This window comes from Larimichthys crocea, chromosome XVII (assembly GCF_000972845.2).
Source record: "Larimichthys crocea isolate SSNF chromosome XVII, L_crocea_2.0, whole genome shotgun sequence".
In the NCBI taxonomy this organism is placed as follows: domain Eukaryota; kingdom Metazoa; phylum Chordata; class Actinopteri; family Sciaenidae; genus Larimichthys; species Larimichthys crocea.
The window spans coordinates 17,657,383-17,684,285 of NC_040027.1; the positions used below are offsets into that span (position 1 = coordinate 17,657,383).

The window sequence follows — 26,903 nt, forward strand, 5'->3', positions numbered from 1 at the left end:
AAGGATAAAACAAGAGCACCATCTGCTGGTTTGGAGTTTCCCATGACGCTGACACACACACATTGGCTGATCAAGCACTATCTAGAGCTACACATCACCCAGACAGCCATTAAGGAGACAGAAGAATAAGTCCTGCACCACCCACTCACCCATCCACCCACACAATCACACAAACACACTCACATAAAGCCCACTGGAGTTACATGGAAAGTACAGGCCATTCCTCTTCTTTGTTTCCACTGAGCGTCACTACTGTGTAGAAAACTACAGTTTTATTTGCTGTATCTATAATAGCTCATGTCAGTGTTTTCCAGTTTTCTATTGTGCCTTATTTTATACTGGAAAACAGCATGAGCTCATCATCGTGTCCCCGTTTTTACTTTTTTTTTTATAGATAAACCTTTGAAGAAGTGCCACAATCCTCTACAACGTGGAACATATTTAGAGTTTTCTTTATGACATTTCTTTCTATTTATTGAACCTAGTTATGAAGGATTTACCCTGCTATTTAAAGCTAGCGATTTAAGCTCCGCTTTCTCTGCAACCACGGTTTAACAAACCAAAAGCTTGGCAGTCCTTAAAACATACATTTATCCCAAACATAACTAAATAAATGATACAGTTCTGCTCTATCTGTCATCTATAGTTCAGTTCAGTTAGAGAGAGTCAAATGGCTGCGTGTCAAGTACGCAACCAAAATTACAAAGCAGATGTTTTGCTATGACAGAAGAGGGAATACACGAGCCATTTCAATGATGAAAATGTTTCATAGACTGCCCGGTGTCAAAGCCTGACAATGTGCCAGCAGGGTGAGGTTGTGTTTTTTTTTTGTGCACAGTGGAGTGACTAACACAAGAGGTAACGTTATAATGTTGTTGCTCCTCTCATTTCAGTTTGAAAGCTAGACCATCACAGTCCATTTTGACCAAGATATGGCTCCTAGAAGTTTGTGTTTATGTACCTCTGTGCAAATCACACATAATATAACACAGACAGGCTGATCCTGATCTCTGATCTTTGTTTTAGACAGCCGTGCGTGGTGGAATAAAATCTAAAATGTCAGAAATCCTTCCACGAGCACATCCTTTTGTGAATTTTCAGTCTTGTTTCAGGGTTTGGACGAGCGTGAGTGTGAGACGATTGTGCCTTTGTGGTGTTTTTTTCTTTCACCAACTGTCTGTAGGAAAGCACTAGAGGGAGCTAAGGGATTACACAGACAGACTGAAATCACTACTCTCCTCTCTCTCTGTTTTTCTGTCCCTCATCCGCAGTGACTAAGAGCATCCAACAATACCGAACATGGAGGAGTAGTCTCATTACCTCAGAGAAGAGGGAAAACATTACCGGGTGGCAGAGGTCCTGGCTTAAATAAACAGAGCTGAGTCGAGACAGGGACAGAAGCAAACTGGATTTGCCCGTCTGCCTGTGCTGCACTATAATTAAAAAAGGGTTACTGTAGGGTTACTGTAATCATATAAGAACATGCAGTGTGATATTATAATAGCATGTAACTCGAGGTATATATTTGTGGATTGTTTTTTTATGGACTCAGTTCAACATATTTACAGCTGACAGACTACAGAGACTACAAAGCTACAGACTGACTGATTTTCTGTGCAGCTGCTGAAGTGTTTGTGTTTTGGTGCCACTTTATTTAAATGTTTGTGTCACAGTGTCAGCTCGGTTTGGCACAGGTTTTCTCCTGTCACGCACCAGTTAGATGTTTTGTTTTGGTGCCATGATTGTTCAGCGTTTTATTCCACTCAATGAAAACCTTTCACATATACTGTTGATGTCATTAATGCACTCATGCACAATTTTATACCTGATATTTCCCCTTTTTATTTTCCTTCTGCAAGGAGGAAAGAGACACATCTTTCTTGTGACTTGTCTCATTGGTCTAAGGTTGGTACATTTTACAGTATTTTGCTGTATTTTATATGATACGGTCTTATGTTTCATTGTCACCTCAAATAATGTCATGAAGTTAATTCACTGTATCTATTACACAAGTGCACAAAGCTAGGATTTTTCAGGATCACGTGAACGTCTCTTTAATAAAAACATCCCTGCAATTAATAAATATCAAATTGTGATTGTCTGCGAAAACAGCATATCCAAAACTTTTCCTGAGTTCAGAGTTTCAGCTTTGTGATGATACATTTTTAAAATAATCTAAAGGGGTTTATTTAGCATAATAAGGAGAATCTTCTCAACCCAGGAACACTTAATCCTTCATTTTCTCTGAAAAGTGCATAATCACCAAATCTGGATTCGTGTGTTGTTTTTGTAAAATTTGATACAGTGTAACTCTACACCTTTAGGCGCTGTTCATTTGGATCCACCCTCTATTTATCTTTTATAATCAATATAAACATTTAAGAAATGGTTTTAACATATTCTATATAAGATCAGTATTTATTGGTGTAGTAGTCAACAACTTTAAAGGTCCAGTCGGAGCTCTAGTTACTACAATGATTTATAGATTGCAGAAATGGAATATAATATTCATGTCATCATCTAAAAATAAGATTTTTATGTTTTTGTTACCTTAGACTGAAACTTTTATACCCAAAGTCACTGCAAGTCCTCTTCCACAGAGTCCAGAGAGCAACAATTGTTGTTTCTCCTTCATGATAGGAAAGAGAAGGTGAGGCAAGGGGTTTGCAATGCGCTACACCTACATGTCACTAAATCTTACACATTGGACCTTTAACTTGTTGTGCAGAAATTGCTGAAGTCAATGGTCAGTGGTGAGGTCAGGAGTGAAGAAAGTGTTCAGGAGCCTCTGATGTCTTACGCTGTTGTATTTATTGACGCTTGATCAAGGAGAATTAGAGACACTCTCAAAATTCATCAGAAGTGCCTGAGTCAGTCTCACATTCTGCCGAACTCATCCTGGTGGATAAACTTTAAACCCCAAGATAACACCACAAATAATACACGCCCAGAATTAGTCAAAGAGAATGTTTCTATTCATGCAGGTGTTATTGTCAGCATATTCTAGTCTGGAGACACAGATGTCTGTTTATCTATTATGTCTAAGAAGGCAGCAATAGGTCTCTTTGACCCTGGCCACCACAGTGTTGAGACAGACTGGCACCTACTGTTCTCAACCAAAGCCAAACAATTAATACTGCTGAGGACCTCAAGGCCCACACGTGACCTTGTGTAACCTTAGAAAATACCATAACACAATTCTGGTATATAAACCAGTGACAGTGTAAAAAAATGTTTAATGTGAGTGTGATGTGAGTGCTGTTAATTATATATAATTTTAAACCCTTATATAATTTGAGCTATAGAGACCAGGCTGTAAACGTGTTTATTTCTGTTGGACATTTTAATATGAGGGTTTATGGAGATTATCTTCAAGTGGATTGACTTCACATGGAGGTTGCTGCTTGATATAATCATGCATTGTATGATGATATACTGTAATATAACACATCACCTATAACAAAATGCATTAATCAACACTTGAATAGGCTATGTCCTTATAGCCACATATAAGATTGTAATGTGTTAAACGTTTAGTGCTTACAGATATTAAAGGGGGATTAAACAAAAGTTGTACTTTTTGTAATTCTGATATACTTTAGCAGCTTTGTCAGTGTGTTTCAACAAAAACAATAACACTGGAGGAGGAGAAATTAAAAAATAAAAAGTAGGTGCAGCAGTCTGTCTGAGGGTTGATGTCAGAGCTGGTGACTTCATGGTCTCCATCTCTGCAGCATCCAAGAAGCTGTAAAGGCGTGGAAACATTTAGAAAATGCGCAGGAAGCTGGAGCATTAACAGACATGAATCAACTAACTCTAGACATGGGCAATGATTTAGAACATGGTGTCCTTCACCTAACACACACAAACCACACAGTACAAACATTGAATCAGTAGTACTGGGTGTGTTCATAAGCCTTTTTTGTGTGTGTGTGTGTGTGTTTATTTGTTTTCATGTGTGTGTATAATCTGCATTATTAAGGAGGTGGAAGAGGATCCACACCAACAGCAGCAGCCATCAGCAGGGGTGCAGGAAGGGTAAAAAGGGGGAAGCTCTCCACCCACCCCTCTTTTTTTTTTTACCTCCCTTCCTCTCTCCCCCTCCCACCGTCGCTCACTCCCTTCCTCCCTCACTTTGCACCGCTCTCTCGCTCAGTCTCAGGACTCACGGCGGTAAATCTGGAAGCGAAGATGAGGGCGGTCGTGTCCGTGGGAGTCGGTGTGCTGTGGGCGCTGCTGGTCGCTCTGGTGCCCGGCGGTGTGTCGGAGCTGGTGACGCTGGTGCAAGAACGGGTGAAGGCCGAGTCTACCCTGCTGAAGCCAAAGGTTATGATTGCCATCGTGGCTCGTAACGCGGCACACAGCTTGCCACATTACCTGGGCTGCATCGAGAGGCTGGAGTACCCGAAGGAGCGCATAGCGATCTGGTGAGAGACGCACAAACAGGAGATGCAACAGTTTTAAACTTAAGTTGTGCAAAGATTTCTGCAAGTGTCACTACTTTTTTTATCCATCATATCCACATTTTTAAATATTGCACTCATAGATCAGCGCACAGTGCATGTTATTGTGGACAGAAAAGCCAGCGTGCGTCCGCGTTAATTATAATAACACATTGTCAGTGTAGGCTCACAGACCTGTTGCTGTGTTTTACGATGTACTTACCTCGCGTGTCTGCCGGCATCCAAATTGCACACTGTGGGAGAAGATGAAAGAGCTGCTGTGCATGTTGGGTTAGGCTTTAACCCTTAATCACGGTTACCCTCAGTCTGATTCAGCACAAACCTGCGGAAACGGGGCTTTAAAACAGCAGGGGACGGCAGGTAGGGGGGGAAAAAAAAGGGGCCCTCACCTCAGGTAGGGTCCTGTATGTACTGTAGTGTGTGTTTGGTCTCATACAGAGCAGACTGAGATAATATGAAGTTATCAAAGAGAGACCCTGCAGGTGAAGGGATGAAAGGAGACATTGAGTTGGTCTGACAGCAGGACTGAGGAGGGGAGGTGTTTGGGGGGGGTATGAGTTCTGGGAAGTCATGCGTAAAATGGGTGTGTGTTTGATTTTGATCCACCAGCCTGCAGAGAACATCAAACAGAATACGACAGGTTTCTGACAGGAGGCAGGTTGATTATCAAAGTGCACAAGTGAGGAATGTGAGACGTGATAGCAGTCACAAGCAGCTCTGATGGTGGATGTTTACAATGCTTCTCCCTCTTCATCCGTCTCCCTTAGATACACTTCTCTTTTGTTTCCCACCCTTCCCTCGCTGAATGCTTTTTCGTTTGCAGAGTGACTGCCTGTTTCTAATTCAGAGACCAACACATGCACATTGGAGAAACTCAATACAGAGAGAAAAGAGAGAGAGAGAGAGAGAGAGAGGGGGGCCCTGTCCCTGACTGAGCTAACATGGCTTTAACTAACAGAGGAAGGGCCCCATCAGTTATGAGTGGCATCTCCACACACTGCAATCAGCGCAGCCAGGAAAAAACACAGTGTGTATCTGAGGCTGATCAGTCCACTTAGGTTTGTAGCAGGAAAATGAGTCACTGAGACGGGACACACACATAACATGACGTGTTTTATTCTAGCAATTCATTTTATTTCAGCAGCCACAGCCTATAGTGTCTCCTTCGCTGTGGCCTTACTGACCACACACTCACCAACTGTCAAAGTTTTGTGGTATTTATGTGAGAGTTTATGATGCACTACACTTTAAATCCAGTAAGATATATGAGCCTGTTTCGCACATGGAGACAATTGTGTGTGTCTTATGAGGTTTTGTCCAAATAATCAGATGGAAATAACAACTACTAAATGTTAAAGCTGTTGTATGTCGTGCTGATTTGTTTCTGTGGCGATCATAAATGTAAAGAAACAAGCGGCAACAGTGGAAATACTTAAATCATGTGAAATACTTTATAACTGATGTTTTTTCTATGTATAAAAAAAAACTTAATGGGCTTTTTGTGGCTAAACTGGTTAAACAGATGACGTTTTACTCAGCATAACTCATGCAGCTCTTTGTCGTCATTATTACTGTCCAACATGTAAGCCAAACCAAACCCAATAAACGCCAAAATGTAATTCAACTCTCACTCACAGCATTAATCCACATTATAACATTTTACAGTGTGTTTTAGAGCACTAATTTATAGTAGCATGACAATCCGGACAACTCCCGTTTAAAAGAGTTTGTCTAAAGAGAAGAAGTAAGCATTTCTCTGTCTCCGAAGGTCATCTTTCTTTCAGAAGACTTAAATCTGTGACAGCTGGACTTCGTTGTAGATCTGTTAGGACGCTTTAGTTCTTATCCGAGAAGCTTTTTCAGTTCAGTTCTGCAAAAAAAAAAAAAAAGGACTGGAAAAAATATTTGACTGCATTTTTGTCTTTGACAGTACAGAGTAGTAAGAAGCTTGATGAAATGCAGTGAGGAGGATGACGTGAGTCGTGGGACCCTAGTTGGACTCGACCCAAAGTCTTTGTGGCTATGTGATACACGTCTCTCCCATAAAGCAGCCGGGTCGCGCCGCTTTACTGCTACCCACAGTTTGTCTGGATAGATCATGGACAGAATAATGGAAAGAACTAGGTAAACTACAAAAAGATACAGATTACACAATCAATGTCGCTCTGTGAAGTTTTTGTGAGGGGACACAATGTTCTTACAGTAGCTCCGCACCCTCAGAGCAGAGAGCTGTTTTTCCTCTTCATCTCCCATCAACTCATTTCAAACCTGCAATCCAATGGAGGCAGAGCAAGGAGGGGTAGAGAAGAAGGATGTAGATGATTAAATATAATAGTAAGGTTGGTGATAAAGTGTAGAGCATAACATAACAGTTGAAACATAAAGAAAAGCTATAGAGGATGAAGAGTTGGTGGGTGTTTTGCAGGTCTAAAAGTTAAAAACTAAGATACCTTTCTGGAACAGAAGCAAAAACACAAATTTTACCTGATTTTCTCATCGATCCAGGACAATCGACTGAAAATATGTGCACAAATTCGAGAGTATTCTATTATTTCTTGCTTCATGGTCGTATTTACCAGCATAATACTGAGTTTCTGAGACTTCTTTTACTTAATTTGTAATTTCACAGTTATCAGAGATGATCTGGACAGTCTACCTGCAGGCAGGTGTTGAAACAAGGACTGTAAACTTAAACTACATGTGTGCATTATGCATACATGTAGTTTAAGATTCGGTATTATCTGCGATTTGTTGCCCCCAGTTTTCAAAGTGCAATTCACTTACACACAGCTGTTGTACATATGTGGCCTTGTTATGATTACATTATTTATGATCAAAGAATAACAAGACATCTCTTCTAACAGCCAAACAAGTGCAACAACGCAAGACATAGCAGCCAGCAAGTATTACTTACTAGTCCAACAGGAAGAGCTTGAGCTCTTTCGGTCTTTTATTTCACGAAGCCCTCACCAATGACTCAAGGCCAGCCTAAGATTTACTTATCTGACAACTCTGTTTTTCTATTAATAACTTCCTTGTCAATGTCCTCTGAGCCTCTGCCATGTCTGCTTAGCCCGGTTACATCATCTGCTCACCTGGCTTCATTCCCCGTCAGTACTTCCCACTGGCGACCACTCCCAGAGCTCCAAAGCGTACTCCCCTGGTGCTTTGAGTTCTCAGTCCCGGCAGCACGGACTGAGCTTACTAGTTTAGCATTTAACTTACTTTACCAGCAAGTAAAGCTTATGTCCATGAGGGAACTCTGTAAATCGCAGAGAGTTGAGGCAGAGCAGCTGGAGGTCATCTGAGGAAAAACCAGAAAACATTTCCTCTGTAAAATATGATCCAGTTTCATAAGTGAAATAGTTTGTATGTGACTTAATGCCATAAAGCGTTTTGGACATCTTGCAGGAGTTCATACCTGGAGTTCAAAATTACATAGAGGGAGAACTGGTTGGGAGGGCTTAGTGGGAATGACAGAGGCGCCATTCACCCAATTACAAGTCAGTGTAGCATCAGAATGGTGGCGAAGCTGCTATTTTAAGGTAGAAAAGTTACATAATGGGGCTTTTACAACCAGGCCAGATGACAAAATTATGCACATTTCCAAAAATCTAGACAGGCTTTGACTGGTCTGAAGATGTTGGGAGGACCAAAGTTTTCCAGTTTGAACCTGTTCACTGATGATCCAGGTCAGATCTCCTCCACCCTGCTACTTCAACCCCTGACTCACCCTGACAGTTGGGATGGTCAGTAAAAAAAGGTTTTGCCTCTGCATGTGGTTGCAGGTCTTACAGAGAAGTGGCAGAATGGCGAGAAAGACTCTCACACTACTGTTAAAGAATGCAGGAATTTAGAGAGAGGGGGGATGGTCGGGTGGAGAGAGATGGTGGTCAACAATGCTTGGAAGTTACCCAAAGGGCATTTAGCAGGTTGGTTAATCCACTTTCCCGCAGGAGCTTGACCACATGTACTCTCCTCTTTCCTTTTGTTCTGTTGCTGCTTCTTCTTCTTCTAACAGGACAATGGTGAAGTGTAAGTCAATCCATATTGTCCCCCAGAAAGGGTAATAACGTGGCCAGTGAAAGCTCAAGAAACTCAGTTGCCAAGCCGAGTAACGGACTCCTTGTACTCAATGTGACTGAGCTTGCAATAGGACCCAGTAGCTTCTATAAGTTAGGAAAATGTTTAACGGCAAACGTCAGACGTATAGTTCAAACAAATATGTCTCAGCTCTCATCACAGTCTCTGGGTGGCAGGTGAGATTTACATCTTTCCTGTCTGTAAAGCCAAGGTCAGCTCAGTAGTTAGCAATGCCACCTCGCAGCATGACGCTTCTGGCCAGCTGGGGTCTTGATTTGTTGTTTCTGGGTCTTGCATGAGTTTTGTCCAGGTGTTCTGGTTTCTTCAGTCAACTCAAACACACATGCAAGTCAGATGAACTGGAAAGCTTCAGTTGTCTGTTGTCTGTCCAGGGTGAGTTAGAGCCAGCAAACACGTTAACCTATCTTAGCATGAAGACTGGAAAGAGGGGCAGCTGGCACGGCTCTCTTGAAAGATAAAATAATCTACCTGTCAACACCTTTACAGCTCACTAGTTAGCATATTATATTAAAGTCACATTCTCGTGACATTGCCAATGGGTTGCCATGGGTTTTTATGCGATGGATAGATGTGAGAGTCTACTGCATTTCTATGGCGCTTCTGTCATTCTCAGAGCCACAAACATGAAATACATAACAGAGGGTAAGCAGAAATATGCAGGATGAGATACTGAGGTTTACACACCCTTAGATCTAGACGGACTCCCCATGAGTGAGAGGTTAAATGAAGAATCCAGCTTTTATCGTTTGCCAGTTTGCAGTTCACATGAGTTACTGTTTTTAGAAAAGCGGTAAGAAGATTTCATAAGTAGCAAAGTGTGTTTGTGTTTGTTTCAAGGCGCAATGCAATTTCTCTAAAGTTTAGGCCCGGCATGCTATTATTCTGCTCCTGACGCTGCTTGTCGCTGGCTGCCTGCTTCTTATTGCCTGCCGGCTGTGTTCATTCGGAGGTGGAGTGATTTCCCAGGTGCTGAGCTCGGGGTTGAGATGAGGATGATTTGTGGACTGAACAGACTGAACCATAAAAAGGGATCTCAGTGTGCTGACATCATCAGCCTGCCTTGCCTCGCTTTCATAATGTCATGTTTATTTACTCATTTATAACCATTTATTCCATGTTTATGACCATCATTGTACTTTATACTCAGAGACAATGCAGGGAAAAGGGTGGATTTGTGGTATGAATTTTCCACTGAACTTAACAACCAACTGTATTTATGATTATACAACAACTGTAAGTCCTGAAGGTATGATGTCACTCTATAAGTTAAGTTCATTTTCCACAGCTGCACAAATACGTACATGCTAAATGCATCAGTGAATGTTTACCATGTGTGCTGTAGCTCATGTCAGACGTAATTGTGTCCTGTACCTTCTATATCATGTCTTGAGGAGATCGATGTGACATTATTAAACACTCCACTCCATCCATCTCCACAGCCCCGTGTGATCTGACATAATACGACATAAGAAATATTAAAGTCACTTTGACACATGCACAGAGATGTACAGTAATAAATGGACCATTAAAAATTAGGTGTGAATGCTGAGTTCAACTCTTTTTGATTTATGCTGACTGAAGTGTTGGGCTTTGCAGAAACCTGCCCGTCTTGCAATAGGTGCCAAACTGTACTTTTTTTTTTTTTAAACCCTTAAATCAGGATTTGTCTCTGGGATGCTTAAATGTTTGTTTACTTGGCATAGCTCCCCCTCTGGTTATCTCAAGTGTTTTAATCTTTAGGCAAAATCCAGACAGACAGCTCTGATTATGATCGGTGTTGCATAAGTTACTTAGAAAATGGAATCAAACACTCATTACTCATAGAAAAACGTAAGTCAACATTTTTGCTAGCCGTAGCAGAAATATAATTTTACCTTTTTAAATAATATCTGCTAAAAATATAATTGAAATAGTTTTTATTCAGGTACTTTTAAATGTATGATTTATAAAAGTACATTTTTTTACTTTAAATAGTCCAAAACAAACTGAAGAATAGGGTACATGGAAAAAAGGGACACAGCGTCCAGTACTGAGAGTGAGGCTGCTATTATCTGTACATCACAAGTGCCACTTATGCAGGCAGTTTTCATGCTGCCTAATGGCTTTTATCCTGTGTCATTTTTATTTTGTTCTCGATTTCCTTTCATGTGCAGAGAGAAGCAACTAACCCACTATCAGCTATTGACCTGTGGCAGTAAGGAAATAAAAAAAACACTGCACAGACATCTACAGCATCTGAAACAACAAAGCAGCATTAATAAAATGTTGAATAAAACACCACAGAGTAAGGATCGCAGTTTGGAGCAAGTCGGCAGCAGCTGAACTTGATGCAGGTTTAAATATCCTCGATCATGTTTCTCTTCTGCTTCAGAGATTCAGATTTAACTATAGATTACTAGTACTAAACTACTAACTACTACTACTAAATGTACTACACATATCAGTTTATTATAAACATTAATATGAACGTGCTGTAGTAGTGCTGCACAGCTACCTGACTAATAAATCTGTTCTTGCATGTTAGAGGTGCCCCTTTAAACTCTTAGACCAGCTTTGCAGAAAGTCTGTGGACACCACTCATAGTTTGATCAGGTTTTGTGATGCCAGGTGTGTTACCTCAGGCATCATTCCTTTGTGGGAGCACACATTGTTCCTGGTGCTGTCACACAAGGAGCTTTACGATTTTCGGAGATGTATAGAAAACATTTGTGAATGATTAGCAGCACATGCTTTGGTTGTCTGCCAGTGTCTATTAGATCACAGTACCGGCATTTTGTGTGTGTGTGTGTGTGTGTGTGTGTGTGTGTGTGTGTGTGTGTGTGTTTGTTTAGCGTCTGTGTTCTGGTGGAGTATGTCTATGAATGTGCAATATGTGTTTGTCTCTACTCACATATGCTTGTGTGTGTTTGAATGCTGTTACACACATAATGGGTGTGTGTTTCTGCTTGGCTCTTCTGGCTCAACACCCGTTTTCCATTCACTTTCCTAATTACCTCAGAAGGTTCACAGTCAGCCAGAACGTCCATGTGGAGAGGAACACACCACAATGATCTCTGACCTCCCAAGTCTTCATCACCTGGGGAGTCCTATTCTGCAGTCACATCTAATTCATGGGAAACTAAAAAAAAAAGTCTTTTAACATTTGGTCAGATATTCTGCAGACAGACACCAGATAACAAACTCACTGCAGCAGACGAGGATGCTTGTGCCTTCTCTCAGGGCTGGAGCACAAAAAATGAGTTAAACAGATATTTGTATCTTTTGGAACATTTTCAGAGCATTTGACATCAAATCCACTCACTTATTTACAGACACGAATAATCAATCGTCTCAGATGGCTTCAAATAGTCCGAACACATCTGGCAGCGCCTCGTCGTCGCCCTGCTGTGAGAAAGTCGGCCATCGCTTTTCCAGAGTGATGCAACTTCATCTGGAGTATGTTACCACCATATCAAACACACGTGATATTAGAGACACATTGCTTCTGTTGCTTTGGACAGTGAAACTTCACTCCAAATTTGTGGGTTAGGTTTTTTTTTAAAATGAACTAACTTCCATAAAATAAGAACCAAATAAAACATTATATACTGATGCTGTTATGATGTAGTTAAACAATGTGTTAGTCCATCGCTCAACAACTACTGTATTGTTATACTATTCCATCTTCCCCTGGCCCTCTGTCTTTTTATTCTACTTTAAAAAGAGCTTAAAGATTAAAATAAACTAGAGTACATGTGTACATCACAGTCAGCCTCATGATTTTACTGTTTTTACTGAAGCACATGGCATATGGTTGGTGACACATCACTTTGAAATGTGCGCTCAGTCAGACTTGAGATATATTAGGACACGTTTAAACGCAATTACTCGGCTGAAATACCTGCAGGGTATCTGTGGAAATAAGGACATTAAACACCTAATGATGAGGTGTTATTAGCAGAAAATACCATGTGGCCCAATGTCCATTTTCCAAATGCAATGACTTCAGAGTTTAATCTTTGCCAGCCCCTCACTCAACCAACAAACACTGTGAAGCTGAGAGGATGCAGCTGATGATGTACCTGCCAACAGTGCAGCCCGATCCTCTCAGCAGTATAGCAAGAATGTATTCATGGGAAAATTGTATCCGTGGACCTGACATATCTGTTCAATTAAATACAGCAAACAAAGGGAATTGATTTTCCGATCCCCAAGCCCTTTTTTCACGCTCCCCCTCTTTCTCTTTCTCTGTCTCTCTCTCTCTCTCTCTCTTTCCCCTGGAGTGAAAATAGTCGGTCCTGAACTTGGCTCTCGACTGTGAATTCTTGCTTAGATGCCCCATGTGTTCCAGCACACTTCCAGCAGTATTGTCAGAGCCTGGCAGCACAGCAGTGATTGAGTTGGCAAATCCTGAAACACGGTGGTATCTTGGTATGAACTCTCAGAGCTGGAAAGGCTGTATATGGAACGAGATTAGGTGAAGCAGAGGAAGAAGTAAAGAGAGCGAGAGACGGGAAGAAACAGGTCCACTGTTCATCAGTTAGGTAAAGTGTTTATGGCAATGTTTTCATGAACAGTGGAGTATTCATTAGAAACACTCACGGTGTAATAGAGGAAATATAATTTTATAATTTTAGCACGACGTACCTGTCTGTCAATATGTTTGTGTGTGTCATTAGTTTCACTGTTTAACCACTGTATTCCTATCCCATTTCCTCCCTCTTTCCCTACATCTCTCTGTTCCTCCATCAAATCTTCCATCTGTTTCTTTGAGTATTCACTTCCTCCATCAAATCTTCCATCTGTTTCTTTGAGTATTCACTCGCTTTCTCTGTCTGTGTTTCGCACAATAACTTGCTTTGACTGCATGGCTGAACTTGCTTTAAATGTTTACATAGTGTAATTAGTCACCCAGAGGAGAACTAAAAAAAAAAGTATTATAGAAGTTCAGTAGCTATTATTGTCATGAAGGTCAAAAGAACATTGGCACTGAAGTGTTTTAGAACAAATATGTTCTTATGAAGACTGTGCTTGTATTCAGAGAGGGTACCAAGTTGACCCAGAACTGCAGGGAAGTAAGGTACGAAATTGGAGATACAGAAAAGTAGATCATCAGCATATAGTAACATTCAGTCAGGCAGTTTTTTTTTCCTGAAACCAAATGGCCAAAAAGCTCAAGGCCAGAGCAACCTTTGCTTGTGCTATGTGTCAGAGGGAAAGGCATTCATGTATTGTTCACTGTGGTGCTGCAACTATCTGCCACCCAAATTTACGAGAATTAAGCAAAACCTGCTGACAGTCAGTGCCAGTTAATCTTTGTATTATAAATTTTAAACCAATAAAATATAATGCTTGCCCTCATTGCAAAACAAGTTCCCTAGAAAAACAACTTTTCATTGCGACATAAATTTTGTTTGTGTGATTGTTTTTTTTCCGGGTGTATTTGCTGTTTGTATAGTTGAATAGTTTTTAATTAATGTCTACCATCTTGGAGTCCTGTTTCAATTTTTTATAACACACCCAAAGGACCTCCAGACTCTGATCCTTTGTTTACTTCATACCCACCAGCTTGAACTCATGTTGTATTCATTCATCATGTCTTCTTTGCCTTTATTGTTCGTCTTTGTATTTGTCCTACAATTTATTGCAACCACCCCTATTGCATAAAAAAGAAAAATTACACACACTCAAAGGGAAGGGGTGACTCTGTGCCACTGGTCTTTGCAGATATCACTGCAGCATCTCTTGTTTTAACCTCCTGACAAATCACTGCTCAGTCATCTTGCACAAAAGTATGAAATAACATACCTTCAATGCAAATGTGCAGTAAGAAGTAAGAACACAGAGGTCACAGTGACTCATCCTGTCTCATACCAAGACTAAACACTAGCTTTCTTTAAGATTCAACCATAATGAATATCTTTGAATATGAATACTGAATATTACACGTCAGTGCGAGCCTGCCGGCCTCGGCTACTTTTGTTGACCCTGAGAGTCATGAGGAATTTCATTTAGGAGGTTCTGCCTCAACAACCCCTCCTTCCACCTCAGTTCAGTTTTCCCTGCATCTCTCTCTCTACTACCCATCTAACCCCTCCTCTTTCTCCTTTTGCCCCGTTAGACGATCAAGAGGCCTGCAGCCACGTCAGCCTCCACATGAGAGACTATACTGCAAAGTCAACACACAGACACACACACACACACACACACACACACTAGCATGGTTATTATGTTTTAAAGGCATCTATGGTCAGGTCTGAAAGAGGCATTCTTGCTTCTTAATTATATGCATCACCCAGTCATTATTGGCAGTGATATTAGATAGTTTATTTGATCAACAGTCGGGTGACATTGGCCTGCCGGAGCCTTTCAGACCTGTGTTTACCTAAAAGGGCAGGTTTCAGGGACAAGCCTCTGTGTTTAAGGCCAGATGTCAGTCTTCGACACACTCCCTGTTATCTGAAACACTGGCCCTCTCCCTCCCACTTATTGTGGGAGGGCCAGAGAGAGTGGTGAAATAGGTTAATAACCCGGTTAGGTGTTGCAGATGCATTTCGTATTACTACATTTTACATCTCTTGTCTTCTACTACTTCTTCGTACACTGGTTGCTGCTGCAGGTGTCATGTGTGGATGCTTTGAGATGTGCACAAGAGGATCTAGAGATGACAAAAGGGGATTGATGCATGGAAGTAGGGGAAAGGACAGATTAGGTACCAACGGAAGAAATGAATACACATCTATAAAGAGACAGAGAGGGGAGTGGTGTGATGTGTAGGAGAGACCTGGGGAAGCATGTGTTGTCCAGATGCTGATAATAAAGGGGTAGGAGAGAGAGGCCAACAAAGCTGCAGGCAGCAGAATAATGAGGCTGCAGTTTACTGTAAACTTCAAAACAGGAATCAGGAACTGCAGCATAAGGTAATCAAAAGAGAGATATTAAAGTATGGAAGGAGATTATTGTATTTTTGTATCACGTGCAGAGATGCGGATGTGTCCACATGGTCAGATGGACAAAATATTAATAATCCCTCAGTTGGCAGGAAGTGTGATGTCTCTCTGGCACTGAGGTCACAGTACAGTACAGCTGCAGTGGCTTAACTTGCATGAAGGTAGAGGAAATTGAGGAGAAGAAGCACATCCTCCTAATGAAAGGGGAATGTGTCTAAAATGAAATGAGATAGAGATGGTCCATCTCCAGATCCAAGATTCCAGGTGTGTTTTCTTGTCTGTGCTTTCACATACACATCATGAAGTGCACTATGATTTAATGTTGAAATCGCACAGTGGACTGACTGCTTGAAAGGTGCTGGGTGTGTCAAAGAAGAACTAGAGCCCAACAATAAATGTATCATCCTCAGTAAAGTCAGGCTATTGCTTCCTTTTTTATCAACAAAATCTGATTTCTTGGAGCAATCGTTTCCACATTTCTTTATTCCTCAGATGTGGAGTTTTATTTTATTTTGTAGACAACATTCAACCTTTATTAATTACCTTGACACAGGAAGCTTATAATGTCCTGCCAAGACAACCCTGTAAAAAAAGACACAAGTGAGATTAATATTCTTTCCGATTTCATGAGCCAAATAAAAAACATCATTGGCATTTCGATGTGGCGTCCATAAAAAAAAAGTTAGTCTAACCATTTATAAGTTTGGAAAGGTTTTAATGACCTCCGTGAGGAATTCAACAAAGTGTTTATCAATGAGAACATTTCTGCACATTCTCAGTTTATATTAAGCCGTAAAATAAATTGATGCAAACACAAATTCCCTTTTGTTTTCCTCTTCATGTCACACCTGCTTTATTCTCAACCCCACCTTGCTGTCATATATACCCATAAACATACCCATATATACATACTGTATGTTCCTACATGTTGTACCATGTATTCCTTACTATACTTCCCAGAAGTTCCCTCCTTTTAAATCCTCGCCTGGAGCTGTCATTGGAAAATGGCATGTAGGAACACATTTATGTCTCCCGGCGATGTGCAGTTTAGTGGTTGAAAAAGCTTGTAAATATGTGCACATCTACTCATTACCGACGAGTCAGATGTTTCAGAGAGTTTCTAGCACACAATAAAAACAATCATGGCCGACTTCTTTGTTTACTATGGGCAGTTATGCCCTAATACACACGTGTGTGCTTGCATATGCACATTTTTTACCTTTTACACACTCAAACAGATGCATTTAAAATGGTAAAACCACCACTTCACCAGTCACACTGTTGTAAAAACAACATTCCCAGGACACAAAAATGAACATCACACATCTGCGAGTGTCTGCATGCACACACACACACACTATTACAATGATTGACCACCGTGTGTCTCCTTCACCTTCAGGACCCTCTCCGGCTGCTGGTTCAGTCTGACGAGCTATTTATCTGTCTGACTGGAGATTATAGAAATTCCAAACATAAGAGTGCTCCACCTCTTTCTGACTAATCCGTATGTGGGATGCAAGACTGTGCGTGCTTGTGTGTGTGATTTCTGCATCTGTTTGTGTGATGTTATAAGCATCTGTCTGTGTGAAAACAGGTGTTCCTGTATTGCTATTTGTGCTAAATGTGGGTGAATGAAGAGTGTCGACACTGTTATCTTCTATGTTGAGTGTGTACTTACTTGAAAATACGAGGAGACACAAGTGTGTGTGTCTGTGCATGCGTGTTTCTATCTCTGTCCAGCCAGACCAAAATTAGCTGTGATTTTGGAGAGAGTACAGCGAGGAATATTACAGCAAGCAGTGGAAAACTCCATCTCACTAAGTGTGTGTGTGTGGTTGTATGCACACATTCAAGTACAGGCCTCTGCCTCACAATCTGTTGACCTTTCCTCTATAAAGGGCAATTTAAATGCAAAGACAGGTGATATTTATTTTTCTGAAATTCAAGAGTGTGGACGTGATAGTGAACTGTACAGTGATACACAGCATTTTCTTTTTAAAGGTTTTAATTTCTCTTGGACAAATGTATACACACACACACACTCTCACCCAGACATACAGTAGCCGCAGTGTCTTCCCAGAGTGTAAATGTCTGTGAAGAAACAGTGATGCACACTGTAAACCACAGAAGTGACAAGTCAGCAGCTGTAACTCTGCTAACTTTTACACTGACATCATTTGCTTACAGGTATGAGTGTGTGTGTGTGTGTGTGTGCTGGTGTCTATGCAATATACATATAAAATATAAAAGTTGAGTGCATAGCTATTTACATTCAGATTAAGTGAGATAATTTCAGGAATTTATTTTGCTCCCATGCCTACAGAAATAGTTCAAAAAGTGGCATTCATCTTTACAATCAACATCTTAACATGTGCTTGGTATTATCCAGAGTGCCTCAGACTAATGTCTGTCTGCACTCCTCAGATTTCGTCCGAACTCCAGCAGTGCAGTTAATTAGGCAGTAAGGAAGCTTTACAGCGCTGAGGCGGGATGTTGTAACGTCAGACAGTAATTAGAATCTGGAAGCCTCAACATCCTCCTCCAAAACATGCTGCCTTTCAGCTTCACATCCTTTCATTTTTCCAGAAAACAATCCTGACATGCCAAAAGGCTTGTATGTGCACCACGACAGCTGTTTACATCTCAAGTGTTTAGCAGATGCACTTCAACTGGCAGCATGAGTGTACGTACCGGACAGGGCAAGAGTTTGCTTCGCTTGAATGACATCCTGTCTTGTCTGTTTTGTTGTTTCAGGGCAGCAACAGACCACAATATGGACAACACTACTGCCATGTTGAGAGAATGGCTGAAGAGTGCCCAGCATGTCTACCACTATGTAGAGTGGAGACCCATGGAGGAGCCAAGGTGAGTCACGGTTTCCACAGGAACCATTCAGCAGCGATTCAGTGATTTATTATATAATTAACAACCTTTCATCTCTGTGTCAGGTCCTACACAGATGAGTGGGGTCCAAAGCACTGGCCTCCTTCGAGGTTCAACCATGTGATGAAGCTGAGGCAGGCGGCACTGAAAGCTGCCAGAGAACGATGGGCTGACTACATACTAGTGAGACTAATACTTTATTATCTTATGATGAATGAGAAAAAGAAAAGGCTCTGTCACATGGTACACTCTGCCACTCATGTAGCACATAAGGAAGAGACTGGAAGGAGACTGGAAGGAGTTTGCTTACAATGACACACTGGACACCTGGCATTTATATTATTGGATGTTACTGGTCTTTACTTAGTCGTTACTAGTTATTAGACTAGGACTCAGGAGGTAGAGTGGGTCGTCCACTAATCAAATGATCGGTGGTTCGATCTCCAGCTCCTCCAGAAACTGAACCCCAAATTGATGATTTGATTTGATGGGTGAATGGTTGGAAGACTAGAAAGGTGCTTTTAAAGTACAGTACATTTATCATTTAGTCAACTGAAAGCTACACAGCTTGTGAATTTATCATGAATTAAAACAGATGATGGCCAATTTCATTTAATTGGCCATCATTTGTTTTAATGTAAGCATGATGTCAGTGATCGGCCTGAACTATCAGTATGCTGTGAGTAGTTTTACAACTGGAAACAGGAATTCACATCTGTAAAAGTCATTAGTTAAATGCCATAGAGATGATTCTGACTGTGATATCAGTGCAAAAATATTCATCTGGTCGTGATTTTCTTATTTTGGGGACATATTTGTTGAAGATAAACCTCATTTAGTCTGATTTTATATCATATGATGAGTGACTTGTACACTCTGACCCTTTAGTTTGTAGACAGCGACAACCTGTTGACCAACCCCCGTGTGCTGAGCCTGATGATGGCTGAAAACTTAACCCTGGTGGCTCCCATGTTAGAGTCTCGCTCACTCTACTCCAACTTCTGGTGTGGCATCACCCCACAGGTACAGTCTGGACTTAAACATCCGTCCATCATCCACTCAGCTTCATTCATTGTCTAAACCTGCCTGTCCTTCCTCTCTGTCAGGGTTACTATAAGCGAACACCAGACTACCAGCCGATTAGGGAATGGAAGCGGCTCGGTTGTTTCCCCGTTCCCATGGTGCACAGCACCTTCCTATTAGACCTGCGTCGTGAATCTAGCAGGGACCTGACTTTCTACCCTCCTCACCCAGACTACAGCTGGGCGTTTGATGACATCATGGTGTTTGCTTTCTCGGCACGTCAAGCAGGTCAGTTTGAGAACTGAGCTCACAGCAAACTACTACATTTGTAGCAGGGCTGCAGATGTCACATGACAGCTACACTTTGATGAGCTGAGGACCTCCAGTGACTTCTTTAATTCATTAGTAGTTAACTGGTTTTAATCTGCATAATAATGCTGTAGAGGAAAAATGGATCCACATGTTTCTCCTGACTGTTTGCGTCCACCAACCAGTGTTTGTTGATTTGTGTGTTATGCGAGTAATGATCCGTAGGGAACAAACAGAACCATTAAGCTTTCAATTTCATAGATGACAAGAGTGTGTGGCATTCGCCTGGCAACTAGAGAGTAAACACATAAAAACATTCACACATACACAAACACAAAGAGCCTCTCAGACACAAAGAGGCATAATTTCTTCTGTCTCACGATAGCTTCAATACAAGAACGTATGAAAGAAATGTAATTATTTACCTTCTGGAAGAAAAGATAACACATTCTTCTTCTTACAAATGTTGAACTCATAAGAAATAATCTGTCTTGTTTCTGAATCAACTGCATTTTCACTCTGTGTTGTCTCGGACACCTAAGTAGGCTGTTGTCTGGTCTTATTCTTTGACTTGGTCTCAACGCCTCCAAGTCTTGGTCTTGTCTCAGTCTTGATGGTCTTACAAGTACAACACTGCCACAGCCTTATATACAGAAATCATCTGGTATCATCTGATGATGATTTAGTCTCTGGGTTGAAGCAAATGTGGTTTGCTAAAGCAGACTCTTACATAAAACATAGACCTGCTTTAATAAACATATTTGAGCTGATGTTATGTTCAAAAGTAAAAGTTTAATTTCATTCCAACAAATTTAATGTGTCAACAACTAAAAAACAGAATCAAATTAAATAATTCAATGATGTTGCAGAACACATTTTACATAAAAACGCTGGATATTTCCATTTACTATTATGCTTTATGCATAACAACACTTTAATGAGCATCAAGCAGCTTATTGGTTTTTGCCTACCTTTTGTGTAGCATGTAGTCTGTGGGATGAGATATGAGGACCCGGGCCTAATGCTGCATGTTTATTTGAAATGTTCGGGTCAAGAAGTTGTATTTACAGAACCCTGCGTGCATGTGTGTTGATGTGTGTGTGTTTATGTGTGTGTGTTTCCAGGTGTGCAGATGTATGTGTGTAATAGAGAGCACTATGGTTTCCTGCCCGTCCCTCTCAAAGCTCAGCAGAACGTGGAAGATGAAAGCGAGAGTTTCATACACACCATCACGGAGGCTTTGAGTGAGTGTACACACACATACACTTTCCAGCTGTTGTGACTTCACTATCTGTCGCTCCTTGATTACTTCACCTCTCAGATTTGTTTCTTCTTCTTCTTGACCTCTGCGACCCTTCATGATTACATCCTGTCAACCCTCTTTAAACCCCCCCACCCGTTCAGACTGTCTCATCCTCCCTGTCTCTGTTTTTTCAACCCCCGCCTCGCTCTCACTTTCCCTCCTCTTTGGCCTCCTTCACTGCTCTTCCCTCTGCTCAGATTCTAAATAAACCATATTAAATAAACTAACCCGATCCAGAGGAAAGTGAGTTATTTTATAATCCTGTTTTTGCCATCTTAACCTTTCACCTCTTTCCTCTCTCTATCAACAGTTGACCACGACATTGAGCCCACTGACCACCTGTACTACCCACCATCACCGCAGGACACGATAGGCTTTGATAAAGTGAGTTATGAATGTGCTGAGCTCTTCATTTTCTGTCTCACTGTATATTTACTGTTTATCAGCAACTCCCACTTCCTATTTTGGTAGCAGTTTTTCTCCTTTCCACAACTTTTCATGTTGTTCTTCCATGTTTTTTTTATCATTATCATTATCAGACATTAGGAACATACGAAATGATGTTTCAGAGCAAATTAAAATGTTTTGTCTTCTTGTCTTTTTGTTGTTTCTTGTTTTGAATGCTTAGATTTTCCTGATCAACCTCAAACGTCGGCTGGACAGAAGAACCAGGATGTTGAAAACAATGACTTCGCTGGGTCTATATGCCACGCTGACAGACGCGGTGGACGGCAAGTAGGTCACAAACGCACGGCCCTGCATGCACTCGATGAACTGAACCGAAAGCCGATTTGATCCTGCACCACAACAAGAGCACCTGAAACGCGTGATGCACTTTAACTGCACTCGCTGAATGTCAGCTAAAGATGGGCGCTCAGTCATCTGTCTCCCATCTGTCGCGACTTTTTCTGACATCTATATCCAAACATCCTGTCTAAACAGTGATTTGGTGTTGCAGTCACAATATACTTGACTTGCTTTCCCTCCTCAGTGCTTACTTTAATCCACTTGGGAGAATGTCATAATCCTTCTTCCAGCCTTTGTTTGTCTGGCAAAATGTATTACTTGTCGCCGCTTGCCGTGTTTTGCTGTGAAGCTGTTTTTTTACTGACGACAGACTCAGCTGCATAATGACGAGGCTTTTTCCATTCCTGTCTCCATCTCTCTCAGGGCTCTCAATACGTCCCAGCTGCAGGCGTTGGGAATAGAGATGATGCCGCGCTACAAAGACCCATACTCTGGTCGCGTCCTGACCAGAGGGGAGATTGGTTGCTTTCTTAGTCATCACTCTATATGGAAACAGGTGAGAGTAATGCACTCTAATGGGGAAGATTGCGGGTTCAAGAGGTTCAACTGTCTGTCTGTCTGTCTGTCTACTAAAAACTGTGTTAATCTTTAATTTTGAAATGGGTGTTTGTGTTTTCTGTCAGGTGTTGGAGCGTGGCCTCAAGAGTGTTCTTGTTTTAGAGGACGACGTGAGGTTTGAGCCCAGGTTTAAACGACGGATGCAGGCCATAATGGATGACATAAACAAAGCCCAGCTGGACTGGGACCTCATGTAAGAACACCCATCCATCCATCCATCCACACACACATACACATACACACTAAAGGTTTGTACCTATTTGTGTGAAGCCTCATCAACACACTCTTTCTGTCTATCCTCCAGTTATGTGGGACGCAAGCGCATGCAGGTGCAGCAGCCGGAGCAGTCCGTGGACGGTGTAAACAACCTGGTCAAGGCCGACTACTCCTATTGGACACTTGGATATGCGCTGTCGCAGCAAGGAGCCAGGAAGTTACTGGCTGCTGATCCCTTAAAAAGGATGCTGCCTGTCGACGAGTTCCTGCCCGTCATGTTCAACAAGCATCCAAAGTCAGTTTTCACTTCAGTTTTCTTTGACTTAATATTTACACTTCAAATTCACACTTAACGTGATAACATGAAGATGAGATACAGAGACGTGGAGTTTTATTTGAGGTGTGTAAAGCAGAAAACCACAGAGCTACAGAAAGACATACTGTATTTCGGTATAATATTCACAAACGCAGACTATTTTGGACAGTTTGGTTTATGAACAGACACAAATATTTACTGAGGACCACAAATAGATGATTGCAGGTGCATTCGTACATAAGAATATATCAGATAATCCGTGTCCAGAATAAACACGAAGACTTAAAAGTTGGAGCTAAATTTGAAGTATAATGAAGTTTAGGCATGCATAGATTCTGTGCATGCACAAAACCAGACTCGAGGGGAACAGAGCAGACCAGAGCAGCTACTGCGCAGCAATTATCTATACATAGACACAAACACAAACCCTTTGGAGACCTTTCAGACTGAGGGACAGTGTGCAGTTTTCTAGTTTGTTCTCTGGTGGTAGACCACAACTTCCATCCAGCTCAACTCCCATGTTCCCTATATGTTACAATCATTTTTTCTCCTCTCTAATTCTCCCTGATTATGTCCTTGTTTCTTTTTCTTTCCAGCACCACCACCCCCTTTTTTCTTCTTCTTCTTCTTCTATGCTCCCTCACACACAGGGCATGGATTGTTCTTGGGGTTCAGTGGGTACGGTGCCTCACACAATGCCTGCTTTTCTGTTTCTTTTCTCCTTTGGGGATTCCTGCCGTGCCCTGTTCTCCTCCACCACCACCACCATCTCCACCTCTCCCTCTTCCATTTTTACCTTTTTTTTATTATTAAATCAGCCCTCCACCTCCACCTTTCCTGGCTCTCCCCTCCTCTCATTCGTCATTTTCACTTCTTTCACATTAACCTCACTCTCCTCAACAGACCTTTATTTTAGTTTTTTTTTTCTCTTCAGCACACCTACTCCCTCTCTGTGTCACCCGCTTCTCCTCCCCCTTCCTCCTCTCTCTTTGAGGAATGTGGGCCAGCACGGCTCTTCCTGCTGGTTGGAGAAGGGGACAGGATTCCCATTGATAGAGGCCTGAGCAATGGGGGTGGGGTAGAGATGGACACTGTGAGAGTGTGTGTATGCATTACTATATAAATACATGGAGATGCGTGTCCAGTGTGCAGTGTATAGATTACCAGTGAATACACTGTGTGTGTGTGTTCAACAGTGAGAGAAGGTGAGTTTGTTTAAAAGTGAAAGAAATGGGAAATATGGACAGAAATGTGGCACGGAAAATATGTAAAACATGTAGATTATATAAATGACCAGGAGGGGGATATGTGCTTAACTTGTGCATATTGAGCTTGTATGGTGAGATCATGCTGTCTTCCTAAAAACTCATGAATGCACATAAACAGACGAAAGACAAACACATGGCAGTAACCACGTGACAAAGGCCTCACCTCATGGAAAATGTGTGTTTGTTTGTAGCAGCAGGTCAGCTCATCTGAGCTCTAATAAAGGTGTAGAGTTTCTCCGTCCCTGTGGAGTGCTGACAGGCTTTAAACAGGCAATTGGACAGCAGGGAGTTGACCTCTGTGGTGACCTCTGTCTGCACCAGTGCGACTCCACCCCGCTGACGTGTCACCCAAACAGTCGACTCCTGCTGCAGGCTGACCATGACGGGCTGATAGTAGAGTGTTGAGCTCTTTAAAGTGTGACACAACATGATGGTAGTTTATATGATGACATAAAAATGCTGCTGGGATTAAATCATTTGTTTGTAGGATACTGTGATGTAAAGTAACTGAGTACATTTACTCAACTACTGTACTTAAATTCACTTTTAAGGTGCTTTTACTTTACTAGTACCTGTAGTTATAATAAAGGTATATTGTGTGAGATTTATTTACAGAATTTGGCAGAAGTTAAGTATTATATTCATAATTAGGTTTTCATTACTGTATAATCATCTGAAAATAAGAATTATTCTGTTTATGTTTCCTTAGAATGAGACTTTTTGATCTAACGATACCTCTTTCATGGAGTCTGCTGTGTTTCTACTATAGCCCAGAACAAAAACTAAACATTGACTTGTGTTTTCGTGGTCACTGTAGTTTTTTTCTTCACGTTATGAAGAAGAAGATTCGGCGACAGGGTTACGATCAGTGATTACACCGTGAGATGCCACTAAAACTTACAAAGTGGTCCTTTAATCCTTATTAATACTATTTAGGACGGCAACTGACTATTGTTTTTCTTATGATTTGGTCTATAAATCATCAGAAAAGAGTGGAAAACAACCTTTATAATGTCTGGATGATGTCTTCAGATTGCTTGTTTTGCCTGAACAAGGGAACAAATCTTCAGTTTACCATCATATATGACAAAGAAAACATCAAATTTGTTTCAGCTCTAATTGTTCTTAATTTCAGAGGCAAATAATGCAATTTTCATTGTCCTACATTTATCTGACAGCTATCTACAACTTCAGATATTTGACCTATATGACCAGCCTATATGGATTAGTTTAATTAGCTTCAGCTAAACTTAAGTGGATCTAAAGACTAAATTCTTCCAACAGTATTATTGTAAATCATGTGATTCTGGTTATTGTAATTCCTAATGTGACTAAATTGTGCTGCAATAGAGAGAAATGTGCTGTTCCCCTGTTTGATATCCCGTAAATGAGCTGTCTGTGCTGAATGAGTGCTGAGTATGAGCACCAGAACTTCCACTTAACAGGATCTGATGCATCACAAGCGTTGCAAAATGCAGAATAGTCATGTAAATAGCACTGACTGAGCGCTCTGTCCTTGTTCGGCCTTCCTTCCTCTTCCCTGTGGTGACCTTTGGCATAAAGAAGATCACAATTATGAGAGCCTGTTGACAGAAAAGTAACCGACAAGTATTTTGATAATTAATTGGAGCATAGCATTGGTCACAGAAAACTGCACTTTCATTAGCTAACTGGCATCAGCTGTTTCATTCGTGTGTCATAATCAGCATTAAATAGCTTCCAGGGTTCATAACATCTCCTTTAACTCTTCCCTTCTCCTCCTCAGCACTGAGTACATGTCTCACTTTGAGCCGCGGGACCTGAAGGCCTTCTCCGTGGAGCCGCTGCTCATCTACCCCACCCACTACACCGGAGAGCCAGGCTACATCAGCGACACGGAGACCTCCACAATCTGGGACGACGAAGCCGTGGCCACAGACTGGGACCGGCAGCATGCCCGCAAGACGGCCCAGCAGGGTAGCATCCGCCCTGTGGCACAGAACAGCGTCACCGGAGACTCGCCGCCTCCTGCAGCTCGAGCTTCGCGGGATGAACTCTGATACAGAGACCAGAGACTCGGAGAGAGAGAGAGAGAGAGAGAGAGAGAGGGACTCGTGTTTACGATGCAGTGTACACACAGTGAACGTCACGTGTACACACACTTGGAGAGACACTTGAACTACAAGCTGACATGATGTACATTCATTCACACACATTATATATATAAACACACACTGGTGTCCAAATGGATAAAAAACAAAATTAAGATGTCGATCTACTCTGCTGCCTGATGAAGGGACACTGAGGAGAGGAAGAAGAGGAAGAAGAAGAGCTGAATCTGGGACGAGGGCTGTTAGGCCTTTGAAAATGGCTTTATTTATTCCTCTTGTGCGTCCTCTGGGCATGTGGAGACAGTTACAGCCTGAGAAAACTTAAGCAGCACATGGAAGACAGCTAACAATATTTGCAGGATGTGAAAGAAAAAAAACAAACATTCTCACAAATCAATTTTTATATTGTTTAAGAAGATTATTGTTATTTAAAACGAACAGATGTATTGTTTTTAATGGACAGCTAAAGAATAAAGTAAATCTAAAAGCTGTCTGAAAACAAGTGTGCGTGTGTGCCCTGTGTGTGTGTGTGTGTACATAGACATATGGCGTGTTGTGTTTACAGAACTGAACATGTGTGGGAGGAGGAGGGAGGCTGACATACTATACTCAGGAGTGTCATTGCTTCAGATGA

General features: G+C 41.5%; 1 protein-coding gene across 1 annotated transcript; it reads left to right on the forward strand.

Annotated features, from left to right (window-relative positions):
• The first annotated feature begins 4,092 nt into the window (after nucleotides 1-4,092).
• Nucleotides 4,093-26,903, forward strand: colgalt2b (collagen beta(1-O)galactosyltransferase 2b). The gene is made up of 12 exons (XM_027289914.1): nucleotides 4,093-4,427; nucleotides 18,251-18,361; nucleotides 18,445-18,562; nucleotides 19,268-19,402; nucleotides 19,486-19,690; nucleotides 20,836-20,955; nucleotides 21,325-21,398; nucleotides 21,643-21,749; nucleotides 22,185-22,317; nucleotides 22,445-22,572; nucleotides 22,684-22,890; nucleotides 25,945-26,903. The coding sequence occupies exons 1-12, from the start codon at nucleotides 4,192-4,194 to the stop codon at nucleotides 26,216-26,218; spliced, it is 1,848 nt and encodes a 615-aa protein (XP_027145715.1). The 5' UTR covers nucleotides 4,093-4,191; the 3' UTR covers nucleotides 26,219-26,903.